Raw genomic sequence first — 24,549 nt, 5'->3', positions numbered from 1 at the left:
GCAAGCAATCTTTACCCATGCAGTTCATTCACTGCAGCGTAAAAACATTTTGTTTTCTTTAGAAGCAACAGCGTGTGACCTTTAAGTGGCCTCTTGATTAGATGGGCCTTAACTAAATTAAACTATGACAAGTGTTAGTGTTTTTTTTTAAAGATGGCCTGCTTAGCTGATTTTCTCCTCATGCCTTAAATCAATCTCATTATGTAGATGGAGTTCATTGCCTTACGTGCGCTCTGATGCTGCTGAACACCGACCTTCACGGCCATGTAAGTACTTTCCCATGTGCTGCTCCTCCAGATCCCCACCCAAAAGCACATGCACAGCTCTGTGTGATTGCTCAAAAATGGCAAAATGTTTTAAAAACATCTCTCCTCCCATTTTCTTCATGCGCTTTCAAGTCCTCCGCCACTAGGTGGGGCTGTTTTTGTGGCCCTCCTTCCTAAGGAGTAAAATGAAAGAAAGAGAAAAACGGCTATCTATGAAAAAGGGTTAAAAATGGCCAAGTGCAAAATGACAGACTAGCACACTAGTGTGAATAGCAAATATGCGTGGCCATCTAGTATGTTCACACATTGATTGTATGAGCAGTGTAGTAAGCTTCAACCTGATGCATGCTGTGTATTTACATACCTACTGACATGTTTTGTACATATTGTAGAGAGTACAGTTATATGGTGAATGCACAATTATTTGCCATTACTTTTTGTAAATCCAGAAACCACATATTTATTATTACATTCAAAATTTTATTTTACAGTATGATACTTCCACAGTCAAGAAGTTTTTTCTTTGTTGATTATCTCCATGACTCTCCTGCATTTTGATTACTTTTAGATTGGAAGCATCTTTTTTCCAAGTCAAACATTCAAGTGAAATAATAAAGATTATGATAATGACAACAATTATTCTAATCACCCGGATGCACCTCCAAGTACCTCCAAGATTAATTCTGATCATCTTAAACATGACTTCATAAACGATGTCAACGAAATTCTTTGCCATACAGTAGCTCTCATTTGCTTCAGTTGTTTTTCAAAGGCTTTATGGAAGGATCAGTTAAAATAAATGAATAACATCCCCCCCAGGGCTCCCACTTGTTTTAGTACAGCTGAATACTTTGACATGGGCACAGCGTTTGATGAAAGGATCTAGCTGCCCCCTATAGATGATAGCCCTGCTGCAGAATAGAAGAAAATACATTTTTGACTTTATCAGAGAAAAATTGAAAGCAGAGGGACCGCATTCAGTGCATCCATTGATACTCCAATGCTGCAAACCCTTAAGTGGGGTCCCTTGAGTAGACGTCTGCCTTTCATGATCAAAGACCCTTCTATAAATGATTTAGCTGTTGCTTTGATTTGTGTGTTCTGAGGGAAATGCATGCTCTGTCTCTCTTTGGAATGCACTTGCATGTAAGCTGCATGCATACATACTATGAACTCACTCTTTTGCCTATTTGCTTCCTTTGGATATCTCTTTGTTTCCCTCCCTGGACCACGTGCTTGTGCCTGTTTTACTCACTAGGTGGTAAGTTGGGCTTCTTTTATGTGGCTCCATTTGTTTAACACTGTTACTTCCTTATTTCAAAGGCCCTGTTCACACCTGCCATTAACATGTGTCTTGGGTGATCCAATGACAAGTGTCCTGGGCCACATCGAAAGACTACTCACAGGGATTAAAGTTCTCCGTTGCTTTGACGGATTTCCGTCAGTTGGATTCCAGAGAGGTCATGTATGAGATCAGTCTAGATCCAAAGGGATAAAAAAGTGGGGGTGTTGTTACGGGACTTTTAGAATCGCGCTACCAGGTGATAGGTAGCTGATCTGTATAGGCAAATAATATAATATAATAGATAGTAGTATTATAATGTTTTCTATTACATACTATAGTATGTAATAGATAATATAGCCCCGTGGTGTATTAAAGTAGGCTAATCAATTAATCACGTCTCGGCGGATGCGCGCATATTCAACTTTAGTCTACACACAAGCCGACGTTAGATTAACACCAAAATATACATTTATAAACGTGACAGAATACCCCAAAAACCCAAAATTACGAGAGTCTTAATGTCCAGCAAGAAATGGAAACAGTTCAAATACGAATAAAGTTAATCATTGCAATCAAAGTCAAAGTTTGTGATTAAACACTGTCAGGTCAGCAAAGATTTGTGTATGTAGATAAAGCTTAGTATCTTGTCTTTTCGATGAAGGTACACCTTGGATTTACTGACAGTGCTTAATCTTTTCTGAAGCAAGGCTGTATTCGTGGCACAGTCATGTAAAATAAGATGAAAATACATTGGGGGGAAGTGAGATCCGATCACAAGTGGTCATTCGAGATGCATGTGGAGACGCATTCTAATGCCAGATGTGAGTTGTCCACTTGTGGTCGGATCACCAAAGACGCATGTTAATGCCAGGTATGAACAGGGCCAAAAAGCAGGTGTCTGCCCTGAAGCACATTCAGAACCATCGCTGCCAAGTCTGGTGTTAATTGCTTAAGGAAAGGAAATTTAAATTGGTTTCCACAACAACTAATATTGTAACTGGTTAGGCTACATGCAGTGCATTTAATCTAGTCAGACAAATCTAAATATTTTAAGGAAGACAATGGTAGTAATGTTAGATGTTGCACTATAAACAGATCTTACTTTAGCGTTAAAGGCTCATGAGCTCAAAGTACCAAAGTACGTTCTCAGTCAGTGGTAGCTCTGAATGTGCTCACAGCGTAACGCCTTTAAAAATACTCAACCTCCCCTCTTTCCACCCCAGAAAAATAACCACCTCAGTATGCATCCATTTCCAGTAATCAAAGTCAAAAGCTGTCCTAGCACTCTCACATTGCCCCATCTATGTCCTGTGTTGTTTTGCCCAAAATTAGCTTGTGCATTCAAGTGTGTAAAGGCCCCACCATGGAGTGATTTAGTGTGTTCACTCGTGTTGAGGACACTTGAGCGTTGGTAAGCATCTATAGACTGTGAAAAACGCAACCATAGCCCCGCACTTTGCCCAGTGTTTTTCCTCCGCGTAAGCAGTGCACAGGGCTTGCCCTCTACCAGCAGGCTATATAACCAGACTGTTGTTTGTCCATTTCTTTTCATCGGAAAAACCCACATTAGTTCTAAATCACATCGATCCTTTATTCAATAAACGTTTTCCAATCCTTGCGAGATAGGGGATGAGCTTAGAGTAGCAGCGCGCCCAGCAATGGTCGTTTACGACTCACGCCATTTGAGCCAGATATCACACAGCACAAATAAAAAATGACATTCAGCATTTATCTTTACTGTCAAAACAATTAAGTAACAGAACAAAATTAGATTTTGTGAAGCCAATCTCTTGATCTGGTATACCATGTATTATAACAGAGTTGTTAGCAACATGCTGTCTTTCTTGTCTATTTTTTTATTGTTCTGGAGATTAAAATCAGCCCTGTGTCGCATTTTGAAATCCCGTGCCAGTCTGAACATTTGTCAGAGCTGCCCACCTACTAACTCGGCTGGTGTTGGCAGGAACTGTAAAGTCATTGGAACAAACACCGTCTGCTCATGATTTTGGTTTTTGCTGCAACCATTTGTTCCGTCCTTTGTCCCTGACATTATGAATAGGATTTAAAAGTGCTCGTTGATGGTTTTGGTACTTTAAAGGTGAATCAATGTAGTTTTTCAGTCTCGCCAAGAATGAATTCGTAATGAAATATCGAGGGTGCTAAGTGTTTAATTGTGCCACGAGTACCGTGTTTTCAATTTTGAACAGACCTAAAAAAAATGTCAAGCATTAATGTGTACTTAAAGAATGGGATTAAATAGGAATTTTGACCCCTCTGCTTCACGTAAATTACAGCCCTGCTTTGGTTACAAGCAAGAGGGCCCTTAGCTATATGGCAGAGGGATTTTGACAGTGACTGTAGGCTCGTAATTGTTTTTATTAGAGGTTAGTGTTCAGGTTTTATTATTTAATCACATCAATCTCAAGAGGCTATCTTCAAATGATAAGTTAGTGCTGTGGCCAGATCCACTAAAGGATAGTGCATATATTGAGCAAGAGAACTGGGAGTGAATCGGAACAGATGGTATGAGAGAGCCCTTACAGAATCCACGACAGCCTGAGCTGATAGACCGAACAAGCCTCGAACTCGAGGAATCGCACCGTGTGCCGCCACCTCTGGATTTGGCGACAGTACCAGAGCCACAGGATGCCGCCACTCAGTCGCTGATTCGGGCCTCTTGAGTTATAAAGCACCAGTCGTAACTCCAGGATGCACGAAGCCAACAATCGTTCCCATCAGGCTACCTGGCTGTTTCCTTCCACTCGCCGTGCTTCCGTTGTATGTAGCGGTTGCTAAGTGTGTGCATTAAGTTAGCCACCCTGCTCTTGCCACAGCTCAGTAAGTTCCTCATCTGTCCGGTGTGTTTTTGCATTTTACAACTTTTGCATTTTATTCTTCTAATTCAACTGATGTCATGTGTTGCACATTACATTATGATACGTGACATCATTAAATGGTGATTTTTTTCATCCCTCTCCACATCCCTCTTTCACCCCTCACGTCAGACTTTTTGAAGTGTGTACTGTAAACTTCAACAGACCATGTTGGATAAAACAACCTATTCTTAACATATAGCTTTATTAAGAATATTTTTTAACATCATATGTTCAAAAATGAATTTTTTGAAACTTCTGTCATGGAAACACTTTTAACAGAATTACCTTAATTTAAGATCACTAGCCCAAGAGGTGCTTCATGTCCATTTGACATTAGTATTGTGTGAATATCAATGCACATGGTGATTACCAATTACCTCATTATCACTGACCTGTTCATCATATTTTTAATGTAAAAATTTGTTTAGCTTCAGTACCAGTGTTTCTGTCTCCTCAGTTTCCCATTGATTCCCAGTGGTGTTATGTTCAGTTTCCAGTGAAAACCTGAGACCAGAACTTGAAAATGACCCTTCTTCACTGGTATTGTTCAGGAATAGCTAGCTGGAATCTCATAAATAACCTGAAAACTCACAAATTCAACTTTTTAAAAAATCTGTTCATGTTATTACCATTGTCTCTACTTTCAAACTGTAAATAGTTTCAGTTTTGAGAAAGGAGATGTTATTTATGCATTTTAAATGTAATTTTAAATGAATGTTTTTAATAACTGATGCTTATAATACACACTATCATATGAACACATGAGATCTTACACACACTTGTATAATGTTGTATGTACAGTTGCATAAAGTCACAGAGTTTGAAAATAATTTTGTCTGAGAACTGCAGGAAGAATTAAAACATTCAACCTAGGGTGTGTTATCTGTTGGACAAAGAAGTATGGAGTGAAGTCCATGGGTTTTCCATCCAGCTAAAAACTGTTAGATGGTGTTTTTTCTTTTTAAAGATGATGGATGATGCTGAATTTCATGCGCACACTGAAGGTGTTTAATGATGGTGGTATGGGTTTAAAGTGCTGGCATGGAATGATATACGTGCTGAGGGCACTATTGAACAGAGCAGAAAAATGGTCTACTGTATGGATACGCTCCACAAGAGCTTCAATAATAATGACGGAGCGATCGCCAGACGCAATCTGTCAATTTAATTAGCGGTTAAATATTCCCATAATCAAACATTACAGTAGTGGATCAATCTGTTTCTTGTTGATCTCTTGCATTTGTATTCTGCCGGGATTCTTCACATCTCTGCACTGTGGCGTGATCAATTTGGATCCTGTTATGCTGCTCCGCTACATTGCCAAAACCCATAGATATATTGGCTCTCAATACTGGAGCCAAGTTGCATATATAACATTTTCGGAGCAATTTTTTTTTTTTTTTTTTTTTTTTGCTTAGCCGTGAGTTTGGTATATGATTCAATTTAGGCCTGAGTACAAAGGCTACAAATTGTTATGTGAGAATCAATTCTGAAACATTAATGTTGATGTGCATCCAGCAGTGAATTCATGAATGAGAAATCAGCACATATTTTAGGAACCTGGAGAAGTTGCCATTAAAAAGGAGGTACTAACACACTAACTTCACTCCGCTCAAGCACTCTGCATTAAAATTAAAGTCGATGTTGGGGTCGTCCACCTGTCCGTCAGCACACGTGCCATCACGCCAATGGGGTGTAGCCAGGCCTTGGATGTGTGATTCATAGATGTCCTTTCACATTAACTGGGTAATAAATGCTTCTGACTCCTCATAGAATATTGGGAAGAAGATGACTTGCCAGGAATTCATCAATAACCTAGACGGCCTAAATGGAGGACAAGATTTCCCCAGAGAGCTGCTGAAGGTAGGTACCGGTGCTTTACTTCATAAGCTAATCGGCCAAAGCTTGTCTTCTCTGGGTTATTGAAGTTCACGTCTGAATGAGACAAATGTAAAGTAAGGAGGGCTCTGTTGGTGCGGAAAGAAATAACACGGGGATACAGTGGTCCACGGCTTGCCATTTGAAAGGAGAGACCTCTATTGGACAAGGTAACACAAAAGGCTATTTCGGTTCGCTGTGTCCACAAGACAATCTGATCCCTGAAGCTGCGCGAGTTTACTTATCTGCGCTATTCAGCTTACATTAACCTGATATTTGTACACCCGATATTCTGTATGACTTACAAACGAAGGACACATATTAATTAGCATTAGCTGGATCTTGCCATTGGAGACTAAAAGGCTAAAGGTCTTTTGGGAGTCCTCTGGAGGTGGGGGTTAGGGACTATGAAAGCTTGGTAGTATCAGTTACACAGCATCACACATATTTTGGCAGTGCGTTTGCGGTGTGGCACGCAGTCCCGATGCACATTAATGAAGATGTAGAGCTTGAATTAATGTTGTGAGCCTAATATACTCATGTAGGTAAATCCAGGGCTTAGTTTTGCTATTGATACCACTGTCCTAGTATTCTTGTAATGTCATGCCTCGCTAGCGGTTTCATCAGTGAAATTGCAGGTATTTTAAGTAGTGGGAACAATTTCAACACACAGATGGGTACAGTGTAGTGATTATGCACGTAATGGAAAAAAGTATTCATTCAGCAACACTTCATGTGCACAGCATATGAAATCCTAAACCTGGTAGCATAGCTTTTCTGATTTTCGCAGAGCAGCTCACAGCAGTTGCACAGCTTGTTTCTTTAAGCTAAGAGTAATTTCACCAAGCTTTAGGACGTCAGCGGTTTATTCATTAAGAGCAATGGTAGGTGATAATGCTGGGCCAGTGCGCACACGTCTTCTTCAGCAAAACAGCCGTCCTCCTGCCAACGGAAGGCAAACAGCAAGCAAGGTTCCCCCCCCCGCTCATCTCCGCTCATCTCCGCTCGGGGCCATCCGTGGACGTCCGGTGCTGGCACGCAGGAGCCGGAGGTGGGGTCAGTCTTCCGCCGCGGATTGAAAGCGATTCCCCACAGGGCGTTAGCTTCAGAGCCTGAGAAAAAGGAAGCGGCCTCTCGGGACCCTTCTCGTCACGCAGAAATAATGAAACGCTCAATCCCCTCCTCCTGTCTAATAAAATGAGCGCACCTCGCGCCTGTGACAAATTCTCGCCGTGACGAGCTCCTGGCGCCAGTGATGGTTGGCATACAGCATGACCAAATGGTGGGCGCAGTGACGCTCTCCAGCAAAGCGAAGTGCATTTACCATAGCCGGTGCCCGCTTGGTTCTGCTCACTGTCAGCTCGTTTCTTTAGGCTGCCTCTGTGAGACGGTCGTTCACCTCAGCATTGCCAGCTTCTGGGAGAAGCAAGCGGCCCGATTGCCCTCTAAAGGTCACTTTTTGTAGGCTGAAATCATGATAGTGGTAAAGCGCTGGCGTTTGTGAAATTTGCCTTGTTATCTGTATGATCCCTTCACTTATGAGTATTCCAGTATGCCATGTGCATATACGCATAAGTGACATGAGATTTTTCCTTATGATTCGGTAAAGAATAAACTCTTCTCTAGGGATTTCTCTAGGGAAAACCACCAAGTTGGCCAGACTGGTTCATTATAACCCTGTGGATTTAATGAAAACCTCTTTTTTTTGATGGTGCTGTCATTTTACACTTTGACATGTTTTCCTGAATGCATTTCATTGACATGCTGCCTGAATGCAACGCCTGTCAGATTAACATATTGATGTATTTATAATGCAGGGTAATTACACCATCATGTTTAAAGGATTCATTATATAAGAATGATCTATGGTGTATGATCTTAATGTGCAGGCCTGAATTTTACTTGAAGAAATAATGAGCACTCCAGTTCTTGTCTGTTTCTGGCTGAACGCCTCGCTGGGGACAATTTGTTGTGCAAGGTTAAGTTCTCTCAGGATGTGAGGTTCTGGGCGAGTTGTTGTCTGCCATTTTGCACAGAGAAGTATGCAGAGTCATGTTCAAAGTATAATGATAGATGACTTTGTCCTTTTAAGTACTTCACAGTTGGCAGCTGCTGCAGCTCCTGGAAATTGGTGACAAATGTGCTTGCATTGAAAGCATATTACCAAACTAAGGACAAGAACAGTGAAGCTAGACCTTAGTAAAGTTAAGTCTGTTGAAGAGCTTTTGATGCTCCTCTTGGTAGTGTGTTGGAAGAGTTACTGATATTAACAGCTCTTATCCTCTTCCTGGTATTATGGACTGCCAGTGCTGTCTCACACATCTGACACTCACAGATTTCTCAGTCATTAATATTTAAGATTCAGAATATGATGTTGGAAACACACATTCACAAATGGCACAAGGTTTCTATAGTAATGAGGAAAAGGACAGTGTTTTATTTATTTATTCTATCAATAATTGTTTATTTCTTTATCTGTACAATTTTGGGTATGAGGTATATAGCTCTTCCCATCCATGTATCACTGCTAATATTAGTACAGAATTAATATTCAACAGCGTTTCACTAAAAGCATGAATGAGATGAGTACTCTGAGAACTGAGAACTCTGGCGGTGTGGTCAAGGTGACGGAGCTCAAGGTGATTTCACACTCCTGCAGTTGCACCTGTCATTGTGCAGGTGCTCCATCATGTCCGACATCAGAGCGTCCTGCCTCCCCGACATTTCCACACGACTGCCAAAACCAGCAGCCCAAAATAAAAACAGCCCCTCTTCATAACTCGAGGCTTAGCAACAGTCCTTTACGTGCCTCAGATTCAAATCCTGCCTCATAAAAAAAAAACAGACGAACAACAAAACGGATACAGGAACACGAGATGCAGTGTCCCAGAGCAACCCTGGATATTAGGCTGTTGAATGTATCCACAGGTGAGGTCTACCTGCCTCCTCTAGGTGCCTTCCTGCTTTGACCACTGGAGCTTGAGACCTGATTCAGGGCATATTCACAACACACTTTATCAAGGGAGAGTGTCAGTTACGTCTGCAGCTAATTTACTAGCTTTCAAGATACATGTGTATTGGACTTCATGTCGGTCTTCAGTGGATTAAGATAAATCCTCACTGAGTAAAACTATCCATCCTCAGCCCTTCAATGGTGGACTGTTGGTCAGATAGGTGGACCCATCAGAGAAATGGCATTCTCTCTGGGAGTGTGGCGTAGATTTACAGATTAATTAATTAAGGACAAAGAGAACGTAATTAAAGTCTTAAGAGGACTTTCCAGGCACGACCATTAACTGTAATCCGAGATTATTCACGTTATATTGGTTTGTTGGATTTATCATGAAAGGTAAACGAATAAGATAGGCAAAGGTACCAACGCTTAAACATGGACCATGGCTTAATTGACTGCGGTAGTGTGGAATAACTTGGAATGTTATGAGAGGGGTCTACTATTGGAGTGGTGAAGTTTGACGACCTTCAGCTTGGAATGTTTTTACAACAAATGCAGAAGTGGTGTGTGCCCAGGCCTAAGCCTGTTTGTACGCTGGCCTGTTGGCATGGAGGATCTGGTTTCCCAGGCCAGCTGGCAGCCCGCTCCCACTGGCGTCGTTTACGCAGTTAATGAATGCAAGACCGGGAGCCGCTGGCTGTACCTTATTGTGGCCCACTGATCCACAGTGACAAGACACCAGCAGTCTGTCACTGCCCTGATGCTGCGAACAAGCATCCTAGCGCAAGCGGTGCTGCCAGTACCAAAGTGCAGTAACCTGAACTTTTGGTGTTGCGTGTTCGTGTCCGCTACTGTCTGCCCCCATCAGGGGCTGTGGTTCATTTCAAACACTGCCGTTGTAGATCAAAGCAGATGGATGAATACCTGTGTCCAAGATCACCACTGACCCAACACCAACCATCACTATGATCCAAGCAATGGCAGTGTCAGACATTTTTGGTGTTTTGGTGTTTTATCAGTATTGTTGTGTGAAGGGTTCTTTGAAGCAGCTATTACATCATATATTAGTGGTTGTTCTCCCTTTGTTCAGTTTGGATGAATGCCCGGGATGTGGTTATCAAGTCTCCTCTTCTCTCACCATGTCCCCCTTGTAATTCCTTCCTGTTGCTCTTTTCTGAAGGGATCTGTATCCCTGTTTATTTCCTGTGGAGTAATCTGTAGTCTCCTCAGCTCGTCTGATTCATGCAACAGAGGGCTCCTCCTCTCACCAGACACCATGGGCTCAGGCAGCCTTTTCTTTTCAGCTCTCTAAATGTTACATTTTAAATGCACTTTATCGCAGGTACATTTCTGGCTCCCACTTTGCACCTGAACGATAAAAATGCTTTGAAACTTGCCATGCATATCATTCTTTCCTCACCCAGTTGCAATAAAAATGCAGTGCGCCCATCAGTCAACCACCGCATCATCAGTTTCATAGATGTAGCACATTTCTGAATATCTGAAAGGTAGATTTTCACATCAAGAGAGGTTCTGTATTGGTTGGGATACTATTACATTACATTAATACTAATACGTGGACTTAATTACATCACTTGATACTGGCACTGTCTGGACTATACTGTGGATCTCATACTTTTAGGTGTTATTCATACAGTTGCATGTCATTCCTTGAAAAAATGAAAGCTTCTAGAAAGATTCTGGTTGTCATCATAAATGTCACAGTATTTCATATAACATCTGTCCATAGCACAGTCATTAAACACACTGGGGCTAGGACCTAACTTCAGATCAGAGTATCAATATGTGCCCAACGTCTGTGCCCGTTTGGAAGAGAAAAGAAACCATGCACAATCAGCTGCTTCTTTGGCTGTTGACCTTGGCAGAGGGCATTTTTTTCCATGGAATCACAGTGTTGGCATAATCCCTTCACAAGAACCCAGTTGGCCAGCCAGTATAAGGTTTTCTGAGGTCTCAGCAAGGCACGAGCATTGCTTAACTGTGGCCCACTGATAAAATCAGAACCAGTAAGAAGTGGAAGGTACAAACACTCTAGTAACACAGTCATATTTTGTTCGAGATACATGGACTTGTGTTTTTGTATATCGGTACTTCCAGGCTGAGTGTGATAGGAATTTTTAAGAGATGAATTTGGCACGGTCGTCCCTGATAGAGTGAGTCTAGGTGATATAAAGGTGAGTGTGTGTCCAGATCAGGTGCATTAATTAAAAACTGTGGTCTTGGCAGAAGAGTGTGAATTATATTGCCTCCGCCTCGGCCAAAATCTCTAGCTTTTTGTTTCTTAGAGGTTGTCAAGACTGCTTCAAAGGACACTTGCTAACACATTCCATTTTTTAAAGTATTAAAATCCTCCTGTTAAAATACTCAGTGATTTCCATACCCCCTTTGCTAACATGTAGTAAATAAAGTCAAAAATCAAAAGTCTCCGGCAATGTAGGTTTTCTCATTCTTGAGATGTTATTGGTAAAAACATAACAATTATTATGTACTCTTTGGGTTGTGCACAGCTGCACAAAAGTGTTGAATTATTAGAGCAGAGTTCTGCTGGATGGAACCAATGCCCAGCATGCTGTGAGCCTGGGAGAAATTCATTTCAGAATGGCTGAGTTATTCCTGTCCACACGGCTGATTCTTTCATCTGTTGCTGCCTCAGTAAGTCACTGGAACAAAGGCATTACAGACACCACTGAAACTGATAGGCATCAAGATCTGACGCCCAGAAAAGCACAACATGCTCTCACAAACTATTGCTGGATCAAATCCTAGATCTTTCAGGTCAAAGTTTCTGTTCATCTGCCAAAAAAAGAAAAAAAATTATATAAATATAATATGGAAACTATGTTACCCTGCTCCTGAAATATTGAGTGTCTATGATGCTGATGTATCACGTATCACATAGCAAGATGCGATCCGGTTACACACTATATTACATACTATATTTTCATTCCAAGGTATGCGTGTACTGTGCCTCATGGATGCATTTCATTTGGCAATCTAAATGACTGAATGTTGGTGCTAATATCCTTAACTTCTGTTCATTCGTCAAAAGTGGCGATGGTTGCCGTCGTAAGCAAGTATGAAGATGAATATAGCAAGAGATTTTACACGGTGACAGTTGAATCCATCACCAGCCCATAGTAAAAGTTTAATGCTCTCAGTCACTGGTTGGATTACTGCATGCCTTCAGTAGCTCAGTGGAATGACCTTGTAAAGCTAAGCATGTGAACCTAAAGCAGAGAGCCATTTTCCCCCTACCAGCACAAGCTCTGCTAAATCTTCTCTGCCTGGTTTTTCTTCAGCCCGTTTGAGGAAATCCTGTGTAGGCTTAGAAATGCCATGCAGTGACCATCAACTGGATGAGGGAGGGCTTTTATTTCTTGGCGCAGATGAGTTCGGTCACCCTGTCTTAACCCGGCCTCAGATCATTGATTGGTTGAATGAGTTGAGGTATTAATTGGAAGATTGGAGATTCTTTTAAATGTAATTTTAATGGAGATATCCATTTTTACTACTGCCATTGAAAATTAGAGGTAAGATGTAAATTCACATTATTTGGTGATCAGGTAATTTTAGCAAGATAATGATGATATAGCTACATAATCAGTGCATATATGTACCATTGTAGTGCATTTAACAGTGATATTATTTTAACACTGATGTGGCTGGTCAATATCCACTTGCTGAATATCCCAGTACCTAGTACAGTAAAAATACCTTGCCATGCCCAAGGGAATACATGTTATTAAATTAATACATTTATTGTCACATTGAGACCATCATTATCCTTTTTTGCAGTACTTGTCAAAACTGCTTACATTTTCATTGTGTTTTTGCAAAATAAACCCTTGTTCTTATTGAAGAATGTCAGTGGATGTTTGGTATTTGAAACTTTAAACTTATGCAGATGAAGCTGGAAGGACAAGCTCCTTTCATTCCTTGTCTCACAGACAGACCAAAGGTCTGGTTACACCCCGCAAAGCTGAACATGGAATCAGATTAGGAGACACATTGCTAGTGGTGCATCACGTCACCTGTATCAGTACATTTAATGATTGTAGCTAGCTGGCATTTAACCTGGAACAGTCTAAGGTTTAGTCCTTCAAGCACCCAAACAATCAAAGGTCATTCAGGTGCAGTGCTTTTGTTTCTCATAGTGCTATTTTAAAAACCATTTCTGCAGTTGATGTGATTGTTGTCAGAGGATTGGTGATATAGCATTGTTACCTGTTGAGCATTCCTGATTTGCTGAATACACTGCTGTGTAATGTTTAACTGTAAGAATGGAAAATATATATTTTATGTCTGGGCATGCTGTAATCCAAACTTGGTCTCTAAATTATACTGTAGTGGCATGTAATAAATTGTCTTGATGTTGAGAAACTGATGAGATTTTGGGTGGGTAATGACACATTAAGGTAGTGTCACACTTCATTAGTCTTCGGTGAGCCCTTGTCATTGAGGTGACTTGTGTTTTTAAAACTCAAATAACTATGAAAAGTGGAAATCAAACAACCAGTGATGAAACACCGTAGATGTTGTAGAACACTTAACAAGCATTGAAAAGTATCATTTTTATTCTTTTCATACTTCCTCAGTTCATTTTAATTCCTGTATTGCTGAGGAGAGCTAATCTTGCGGTGGGTTACACACTTTTAGTGTTTGAATAATGTCCTTAGATGTAAACCTATTACTGCAGGTACCTCAAGGAATCAGCAGCATTACTTTATCACTTACTTAATCACTTAGCAGCTCCACTCTTCATTTTGGCAAAGCGATTTACCAATATGGAACAATACACCTCTTCTACAAACGCAAAATAAATAAGTCCCTGGCAGCCTATAAAAATGTCATGAATACAATCCAATATCTTCCCCATTTAAAAAACGTGCCCTGCTTTGTCTCTCGCAGTTGCTGGTTTAAGGCTTGATGGATGTGAGCCTGAGAGTTTGCACTGCAGTATGAATTAAGCATTAAGAATGATTTCAGGCCTTTACCGCATTGTCTGTATGTACAAGAAGCAGAGACACATCCAATATATATGTCCCTCGTTATGATATAAGGGCCTCTTGATATGTGATCTCTGCAAGTCTCATAACATGTTTGGCATTTTTCCGATAAATTGTTGGTGCTGAACAGGTCGTTACCGGTTGGAATCAGTTGTGGGATTGATACTGCCCTCTATTCCAGCCTCTAGCCACTCGGTTTTATCGGCCGTGGGACCAGGGGAAATGAGATGAACAGCCCTCTTTCAAGAGCCAAAGTGCGAGGAAAAACAAACCAACTGGATTACCAACATTTAAAGTCCTGCATTTCTCCGGGGTGCCTGTTGGGCTGAAATATCCTCCTGCATTATCTGGACGGAGAATACCCCGATCGACCACCGGGTGATTAAACGGCAGCCCTTCAAAGACATCGGGGTTGGCGCTGGCCCTGAGCACACACAGCTAGCGTTTCAATGGATTAAAGTGACAGGCTTTACCGCGGCGCTGGAGTTTTATGGCTCCCTATGTGTTTTTCACGAGAGCGCATTCTTGACCTGCGTTGCTGCGTAGTCCTCCCTCATCCTCTCCCTCTCCCCCTCCCTGTTTGGGGAGCAGGCCCCGCTGTTTATTTCCATGAACAATGCCGTCTCCGGACTCCTGACCTTTAAAGCCGGAGAGTGGCGAGTGCCGGTTCCCCCCCGTAATCAGACACGCAGCTCAACAAAAACCCGCGGTGACATTTTCTATTTTGATCCGACTTACTTAACAGCTGTGCGGCGCACCCAGACCTTAAACGGTTACCGTAATGGGGAATTTAACAAGCATCTGGAGACGAGCAGTGATGTTTCACCGCTTTTACTGGCCTGTTTCTGAGAATGAAACCACAACTGTTGCCTCTCGGAATGAGATTAGAAAATCCATTTTAAGGGAAAGGTCAAATCGCCTAAGTACCTATAGTCCAAACTCAGGTTCTGGGCTCTTATGATTCCCCTTTTATGTTAATATCATTGTTGATTTTAAGTCACACATTTGCTGAAACAGAAACATGAAACGGAATGTATTGACATCCGCGTGAGGCTGAGATATAGTGGGAATACAGGAGAGGAAATGATCAGCTTGAAAAATTATTTCATTTGACAACGATTAGCCAATGCTGCTGTAGCAGGCAGCACCTGTTAGACTCCCATAGTTAGGTGGCAACTCTACAATGACACATAGCTGCATTTGTCCTTCACTGTGTAATTATCATTCGTGTACATCCATTATGCTTATGTAACTTAAAAATGATCCTCAGTAATTTCTCATGTGATGTTTCTAAATTACACTGGACCTCGGATACACCGGTGCTCTTAGTGCAGATCTTGAAAGGTTACGGTCCTTAAATAGATTCCAGCGGTTCTGAGTGAGGTTTTCAGGGAAATTACACTTAAGAACAGAATGTGAGTTAGAGGGAGAGGCAAGCACACTGTGCCTTCACACGCTGTCACAGACATACTTATTTCTCACACCATTTGGCAGAAGACCAGTTCTATGAGGAGAACAGGCGCTGGAATCAAGTTCATTACTGAGGCAATTTGGTGCTCACGAGGACAATATCGGGAGTAGCGCGATGGCAACATGTTTATGGATTGGGGCAATAGGAGTACGGTGGGAACTAGATGTTTCATTTTTTTTTCCCCCTCGTCTTGTTTTTCCACCTTTTCGTCATGACGTGCTCTCTCTCTCCGTTCTTGTGACAAATCATGGGGAACCGGCTATTTAATTAAGGTGGCAGGCGAAAGCCATGCGCAAAGGCGACAATCTTAAATTATCCCCAGATGTAGAGAGCTGATGAACCCACCCCTAAATTCACTCTTATACAGCGCCAACTGACAAGCTATATATTTGTTTGTATGGAGGCAGTAATAAATGTTTAATGTTATGCCATCATTTACGCAGTGGAGAGAAATGAATGATCAGTCTTTGTCACATGCATGTTATCTCAGCTATAATGGCAGGACGGAAAGCCCATTTGTTTCGTGGTATGGAGTTGGAAGATGGGGTGGGTTTGGCTGCGAAATAAAAAATGCCTTCCACATTTCACCTCTGGTCAAAAGGAATGCTTTTCTGTGCTTGCATTCTTAGTCTTTCAACATCTTGTTGGGATTTCGCTGTGGTGTAGAGCATTTAATGAGAACTCAGAAACCTCAGAAGCTGATCAGAAACCTGCGATCATGCAAGTCAATCATTTTAAAATCTTGCTGTGAGCCCACAAAGCGTGTTTTCACAGTTGTCTTGGAGCAATTGATTCATGTATATTTTCATGATAGATGGTAAAATTTCCTTTGGAAAGGACAATGGTCCCATCAGCATTGTCCCCAGTCCCCAGCAGGCATAGAGTAGTTTGCAGCCTCTTCTCTATTTGAATGCAAAATGGGTGCAGATGAGACATTCATTACCATAGAGTTACACAAAAAATCACAAAAGAATTTCAGATTAGCTCATTTTATTGCTTAATTAAAGAATAATCTGGGCTCTTCCATGTGGATTCCTACTATAGTAAAGGTGATAGCAACAACATGTACCCTTATATATTTACGGGTGAATTACACTTGAAGAGGAGACATCGGCTTGAAGCTTCCAAGTCCCTTGGCAAGAATAATAGGAATGATGGTTTCGAAAGGCTCCGATTAAGAAGCTTCTGAGCACAAGGCGCGACTCCAAGCACTTCCCAGCGCGGCAGTGCTTAGAAATTATTGCCAGGCGGTCACTTTCACATTCATCTGCCTTGACATCTCTATAAATATGACACCTAAGGTGACCCCCTGGTGACGCCTTTTAGATGAAGTGCACGCAGGTTTAATGCGGGGGAAGAGATGAGCGGCCTGTGGCTGACACGTGAGGCAGGTACAGCAGGTCAAACCATTTATCACGAGGATAAAATCAACGGCACTAGTATTGTCTTCTGTATGTGATGGCTCCCCTCTCTGCATTTGCAGAGAAACGGAGGGTGTGTGTGTGTGTGTGTGTGGGGGGGGGGGGGGGGGGGGGGGGCGTTGATCATTTATCTGAAACGCACTGCTGTGCGTTTCTAGCACTTGTTTTGTCAAGTGCTTGAAATGTATGACTGCGTGTCTCATAATGCATGGAAATGAGTCGAGTGAATTAGCAGTTTCAGTTTGTCGTGTCATTTACTGTTATTCAGTCATTCTTTGCCTCAACTGGAAAATGTATTTCTGGTTTTCTTTCATCTAGATATATTAGAACTATACATTGGCATTTAAATGTTTAGTTCTAATTGTGGGGGCAACCTGTTTTTGCTTTGAAGTTGGAAGCATCTTTCCTCATAGTCTCTTGCATACCTTTGTGGCAACTTTCACCTTGGATTATATTGAAAAGCTTTATTCCAATTAAAATAAGGGTGCAAAAAGTACTCTAAAATTAGATGTTGTGTTTCTATTATTGAATGCATAATACCTAGCATTTTATTTGATTATTTACAAAAATGAAAAGAACATTTTTTCAACAGTATGGTTCTGATAATATGCCAATAGAAAAGAAAAAAAAAAACACTCCTGGTCACCTGGTAAAGTTTAAGAAAAGGATTTGACCAGTTGGTAGCGATGGATAAAATGTCCATGCTGTTAAGGAAATGGCTAGCACAGTGCTAAAAATCAGACAGTGGAGTAGGTGTCATTTGAAATGTAGCTATAGCAGATAAAGTAAGTAGAAAGTCACTCCCGTATAAAAGACAAATTTACTGTTGTGCTGTGATTAGACAACTTTGCAACCAGTGTGTCTTTATCAACCTTTTAATGGACGTCTTAACTGTTTAAACCTGATTTCCATAACAGCACTAGTTACTCCCCAGAATCATATACCCATGTATCTGTATCACATGTGGATGGTTGATAACTTGGAATAGCCATATGATATGAGAACATGCTTTCCCCCCTCATTTGACATCAGAAGATGAACTGCACAGTGCAGCTCCTGCAGCTAAAGCTAAATCACTCTCAGGCATTTGAATTTTTCAACAATTCCTCCAAGCATGCACAGATTGTTTTCTTTTCCCATTATCACCAGGTTGTTTGGTAAGCCGGGTCCTTTCTGTTCTCAGTACACCGTGTAATGACATGCGTGAGGCTGTTGACCTGTGATTGATTTACCTGTATATTTAGCACAGCGAAGCCTGCCTGACACGTCCGGGGTGCGTTTGCAATGCAGATGCCACAGGCCGCGGCCCGCCTTCCAGGAAAGGGGGAGTAAATAACGCGCAGCCCCGCTGTCGCATTTCACCGTTGCCTGCATGTGACATTGGGGGCGTCGTGTCATGGCCTCAGCGGAGCAGGCTGGAGACTGACAGCACGTCAAACACACTGTGCGCTGTAGCCCTGCTGGAGCGCACACACACACACTGCTGCAGTGGCTTCGCCCGGTGTTGCCCGCTCTACGCTCTGAGCGCTGCAGCAGCGGTCGAAGCATTCACGGCGGTGAGTGCGAACGGCGGCGGCTCAGGTTGAGCTGCGCTTGCCGGCTCTTCTCGCTGCGTGTCGTGTGGGCTTCGAGTGGCTTCGCTCGCCTCTCTTCAGATGGTCTCTGCCCACAGAGTCATTTCCTCATCTCACTCTGATAATCCGTCTTCATGTTACGTCATTCATATGCATAAGTGCACACGGACGTTTTTCTTTTCATTTTTACTCCAACTTCGCTCGCAAGAATCCTTGTTCCACCCTCTTTGGTCACATTATAGGAACATTTTTTTTTTTACTTGTATTTAATTTATCGTGATGACATTAGGGGTTATGATGCAGAATATTAAAGTACGTGCCTAGGTTTGTTATCACTTGTGTCACATCTGTGTGTGCGTGTGCATGTGTGTGTGCATATGTGTATGGAAGAGGCGGTCATGTTTGCTTTTGTTTAAATTGGAATGCATAGCCATGTTACTACATTTTGTAAGTACCTCTTTACTTAACGTGGTAAACACTTTGATTCTTCACAGTGTGAAGAATTCACTTAAATGAACTGAGACTTGACATATAGGACATGCTGTTCTGCAGAACAAAAGATTTAAAATCAGGGGGTTTTAATTTGGTGGTAGATTGCAGCATAAACATTTCCTTCAAAGGATTTAATGAATGTCCTGGTACTTAGCAGCTTGTTGAGCTGTAATTCACATGGCTGTAGAGTGGATAAACTAAATCTGCAGAGGAGGCGATTAGTACAGTAACAGTAGGACAGCAAGACCCGAATACCCTAACACTGCCCAACGCCAAAGTTTTCTCTACAGTTTGACATGATGCAGACTGTGCTCGTGTCTGTCATAGACTGATGAAGCGTTGATATCCGGTGAAAAACAGGGTCCAACATTGATCGTACAGTAACCACTTGTCAACATGAAACAGAGATTGAGTTTGTGAATCGTGTTCTTTCATAGTAGCTTAGTCAGCTTGTTTTTATATAAATGTGCCAGTGTGCAAAGGTGTGTTGTAACCCGGAAAAGAACAAGAAAAAAATTACAGGCAGTCTCTGTTTCACAATGGCTTACTGAATTTAGGGCGTTTATAAAAATTAATCAGTTAATTTTTTTCATGTGACGTAAAACTCTTATTTATGGTAAATCATTTTCCCCAAACAAATTGGCAGCGGCTTGGAAGATATTTAACATTTACTTGATGTTGCCGCCACAGGTGTTTCATCATTAAAAATAAAACATAATGTTCAGGTATGTTCTGTACGCAGGAAATGTATTTATAGTACAAAGCGTGAGAGGAACACAGGGGTGTGAGAAAAAGGGCCAGTGAAGGTGACCGTCTGAAAAGGCCACAAAGAGTTCTTTCCTGTTGGGAGTTTTGGTTTTGGTTTGTTGTTTTCATTCAGTTAACCTGTGAGGACCAGATTTATTTTTTCATTTGTGTGCGTGCTCTCTCTTGCCCTTGAATGAACACCTAGCCAAACACTGATTTGTTCGCTACTCTCCTCCGTATCTGGTGATTCCTGAATAATCCACGCCACAACATTGAATATTTACACGGTCATTTACTTGTGTAACTGTATTTAAATGTAGGAAACATTTATTCAGTATTGATCATTTCTGAATATTAATATTAATCCCAAATTTATCTGGTCTTGTTTTCTATGAAAAAATGTATTTCTTGCCATTGTAAAGGAAAGTAAACCCCACTCACAACAATGAATCTATGGGAGAATAGGACTGAGTTCATCACAGTATGGTTTCCAGCGGAGTTTCCAGTGCTGCTTTGTGTTGTGAAAGTGGGGGCCGCCCGCTCCGGTGTCAGATAGCCTAGCTTGGCAGTGGGTCAAATCAATATGTGCTTGATGGTCTTCGTCAATGCTTGCCATTAGTGTTGCTCCATTGTTTGGTGGACTTAAGGGACTTATATTACAGTGACTTATGTCTTACCAGCTGTCAGCACCTTACAAAACTGGGAACCCAGTGAATGTGGACACAAAGGTGATGAGGAACTTTCCGTGTAAGGTCACTGTCATCATTAATTCATCTTTTATTGTCAGTATTAACATTAAAATACAATGAGCAGTGGATGTTCGGCAGCACAATAACTCCATGCAGGAAAACAAAACGAAACGTGCCACATGTTGAGTGTAGGGCATCAGAATACAGTGAACAAAAGCACAGCTTCAGAAAAGATGAGGGTGTCCTGTTCCCACATATTGGGCTAGCTGCCAGAACAATAGAAGCCCAGGTAAAAGCTGAACCCAGGGATAGCCCTTTGACTAACTGTAAATGATCCACTGTGTGGATCATATATGGGTAAAAGATGTGTCACTGTAGGCTAAGATAGTAGCAATAGTAAAAACTCCTTTTTAAACTATATGTTTGTCCTGTCTGGATGCTCTATGCCCACAGCAAACCAACCATGTACAGCTGACCAGCTAATATACCTATAAATGAAGAAAGACCCACCACCAGCTATATTAATACTGATGCATTAATTAGATTACGCTCTGTTGTGACAAGTGGATGTTTTTCACAGGACTGCTCTCTTGTGGAGTCTTTCATAGCCCTAGTATCAAATTCGCTACCTATACTATCCCAAGGTGCATTTATCCACAGCACGGTCTATGCGGAGTGCTGAAGTGAGACAGATGCAGTCCTCTGATACATGTTTTTACATTATAACCCTCACATTGCACTGCAGCAAAGCCAATGATGGTTAGAAGCTTGGTGCATCTCCACTGACGTCATTTGAGCAACCTGCATGTGCCTCACAAGCTGCTAGAACGCACACCAATGGCTGGAAGAGCAAACCCTTGCCAACACATTGGCTCTAGGGACAGTAACACAAATCCAAACTCAGCCAATATAAATACACTCATATTGCACAAATTAATCCACTAGTCCACTAATCCACTGCTCTACTCTACCTTTTTTCTTGGTGCTTTAACTTGGCCCAATGTGTTTTTTTTTTCCCTTACCAGCCGGAGACATGTGGTGTTTCAAACTAGCCAAATGCCACAAACAATGTCCAGCACTAAACAGCAGTAAGGTCCTAGGTTCAATGTCTTTTTCAAAGTAGGTACTATCAGTCAATCAATAAATCCAGGTCCTGGGTGGTAATTTAGTAGCCCTGGTAACACCAGGTAAGAGACAGATGATAAGTGAAGCGTGAGGGGCAAAAATCGCATGATTTTCCCATTAACCTGAAAAATGATCTTTGTTTATATCACTGCCAAAATCTCCTTCTTTTGCTCCTCTGTGGTTTAGAGATGGAAGTTGTGCAGCAGCCTCAGTAAATGTTCCTTAGCTCCCCAGTCAACTGGTATCCATCTTCAGATGTTTTACCAATGCACAAATGTTGCCGGCAATACTAGCTGAATGCTTTCAACATCTGCTGTTAGCTACATAGAGGGAAACAAATATGTGCTTTTTTAACTTTATAAGCTTTATAGAAGCTTTAGAAGCTTTATAAATATTTACAGACCTGTGCAGGGGTATCACAGAATTTCAAATCCCATTTCCATGCGACTGTGCAGTTGATGCTGTGCCTTTACAGACGGCGTCGTATAAACAGAATATGGGCGACGATCTTTTGATCCGAGGTGAAACACACAGATCTAGATAGTACATTCAGCCACTCTCAGTGGAGGATTGAACGAGAAGCAAAATTAGCTGCTATTCACAAAGGTACATTAATGTGTGTCAATTGTCAGCTTTACAATTCCTTCTATTTTCTCTCAGTTTTTGAACCTCACTGAAATATTGATCAAATTATTGTATAGGAATCTGAGAAGATTGCCCCTTCTTTCAGGAAAAAGTTCTTGTTTTATCATGCTCTCAGTCTTTTTCTACATCAGGCTGTAAGTCACAGTTGCCATTTAACAATATGCCTCTCTGCGCTAGAATAACTGTGCTGAAACAAAGAACCCTTTTGAACAAAAGACAACATTTGCCTGAATCACACGCATCTTTTTGTTAGCGTTACACTTCACTGCTAGCTCCATACGACAACAACAAAAAAATGTCATGGCAGCTCAAGCATCTGCCCAAAACAATCAGTGCAAGGCAGGCGAGTCCAGAGCTTTTTATTTATTTTTCCACCGCGGCCGCTGTGAAATTTCTTGAGGGAGCGGGAAGGCTTGACTCGAGTCCCATGGGGGCTGATTTACCGCGGCGACGGATTTCTGAGGTCTGCCACCTGCGTGACCCACCTGCTCGGAAGTGATGAAATGAGACAGTGAGCAGGGTCACAAGGCGTCTTATTACTGGAGTCAAGTGAGACGGAGAGGACTGAGCAACACTGTGTTCCCGTTTTCAGTTTAGCCTCTTCTTTTGAGTGTATTTTACCTATAAAATGCTTTTATTGCAACTCCTTCGCAGGCTGATAATCTTAGGAACCGCAGACTGACCCCAATAAGTGTTGAATTTTAATACGATGGTTTATATGGCAAAACGAAAATGTTGGAATGAAGACACCATGGTGGGATGTCAGGTGTAGAGAGCCCACATTCATGCGCATAAAAAGAAATTCAAGGCCACACCTGAACAGTGTGTGTGTGTGTGTGTGTGTGTGTGTGTGTGTGTGTGTGTGTGCTCTGTTCTGCACCAGGGGAGAAACATTGGCGCAGCTAGTGGTGTGTAAAAAGCTCAGCTCAGCCGAGACATTGTCAATACACCCAACACCCAACGATGGGGGTAAACAGGGGCTGCCAGTCATCTGGATGTTACATTCATAAGCGTCTCAGAAGAAAAGGGGGCCTTAATAAATTAAATCTTCCTCCAGGATTTATTCCCACATGTTGGCCGTGACGGGAGAAATCTGCCATTCTCTTATCAGTATCCCCTCACACCCCTCCATGCTGATAAAATGGTGTAGTCAGTAACATTCCTGTCACACAGGCACACAGTCATGTGACACAATCAGATCTTTCTGTGAATTCGGCTCTCGCCCACTGCCCACATCAGCAGCGCGGCTCTCCGTCCATGGAATTCCTCTCTCGCTTTTCCGGCACGTCGTGCGCGCGGATCCATAACTATTTTTAGAGATCCGTTTCGTTTGGTTGTATCTACACATCTCCGGAGTTTCAGTGTGCTGCGTCACCTGTGTTGTAATCCAGAATTAATTAGCTCTGCACCAATCTGTTGCAGCGTATTTTTTGTGTGAAATGGGCTGGTTTTTTTTTCCCTTCATCTCACGGTTTCAGGGTGTGTTATGCAACGCAGCCAGGGCATATGGTGCGCGCAACGGTGGGTCACTCCGACAGCCGGCGCAATTTTAGTCATGGAGTCTGAGACACACTGGTAACACTTAATTTCAAACGTCAGGTTCCATCTGGGCATGTTGATAGCTGCAATGATGTTTAAACAAAAAAACATGTTAATAGGACTGCACCTCATCTGCATTGTGGGATCGTGTGGTTCCAGATCATGATATTTGTTGTATATAGACACGCACACACATACACATATATATTTGTTTGCATACATATTTTTACATGCAGTTATATACATATTTTTTCCTTACAACAAAAGGGCTTTAGACAGGAGTATCAGTAAAGACTACCCAGTTAATGTATTTAGGAAGTGAAAAGTGTTTTCAAGATGCTTCTAAGTGTTTTAGCTGCTTCAAAAACCTGAAGGTGGATGTATTTCTCATTATGACACTCTCAAGTATAGAATCTGAGATATACATTCAAATACCTTTTGATACTCTTCCAACAGCTTCACAGAAAGCACATGAATTAGCAATGTATGAGCAGTGGGGGTTCTAATTCTTTTTGACTCTAAAACTGCGTTGCTGACTGAAGCCCTAAGACCACACAATTA

The 24,549-nt window shown here is 41.8% G+C and overlaps 1 protein-coding gene across 2 annotated transcripts in view; it reads left to right on the top strand.

The window, feature by feature from the left end:
- Window positions 1-24,549, top strand: part of psd3l (pleckstrin and Sec7 domain containing 3, like) — a 142,017-nt gene that overhangs the window by 72,497 nt on the left and 44,971 nt on the right. Inside the window, exons 9-10 of one of the 2 annotated variants that reach the window (XM_036529811.1) lie at window positions 208-266; window positions 6,201-6,290. In XM_036529811.1, the coding sequence (XP_036385704.1) occupies window positions 208-266; window positions 6,201-6,290 (149 nt within the window). Of the gene's footprint in view, window positions 1-207; window positions 269-6,199; window positions 6,291-24,549 lie in introns of both variants that reach the window. The other variant, XM_036529812.1, reaches the window with a different exon arrangement.

This window comes from Megalops cyprinoides, chromosome 5 (genome assembly GCF_013368585.1).
Source record: "Megalops cyprinoides isolate fMegCyp1 chromosome 5, fMegCyp1.pri, whole genome shotgun sequence".
In the NCBI taxonomy this organism is placed as follows: domain Eukaryota; kingdom Metazoa; phylum Chordata; class Actinopteri; order Elopiformes; family Megalopidae; genus Megalops; species Megalops cyprinoides.
The sequence above is the reverse complement of the archived record's forward strand: the minus strand, read 5'-3'. Positions and strand labels throughout refer to the sequence as shown.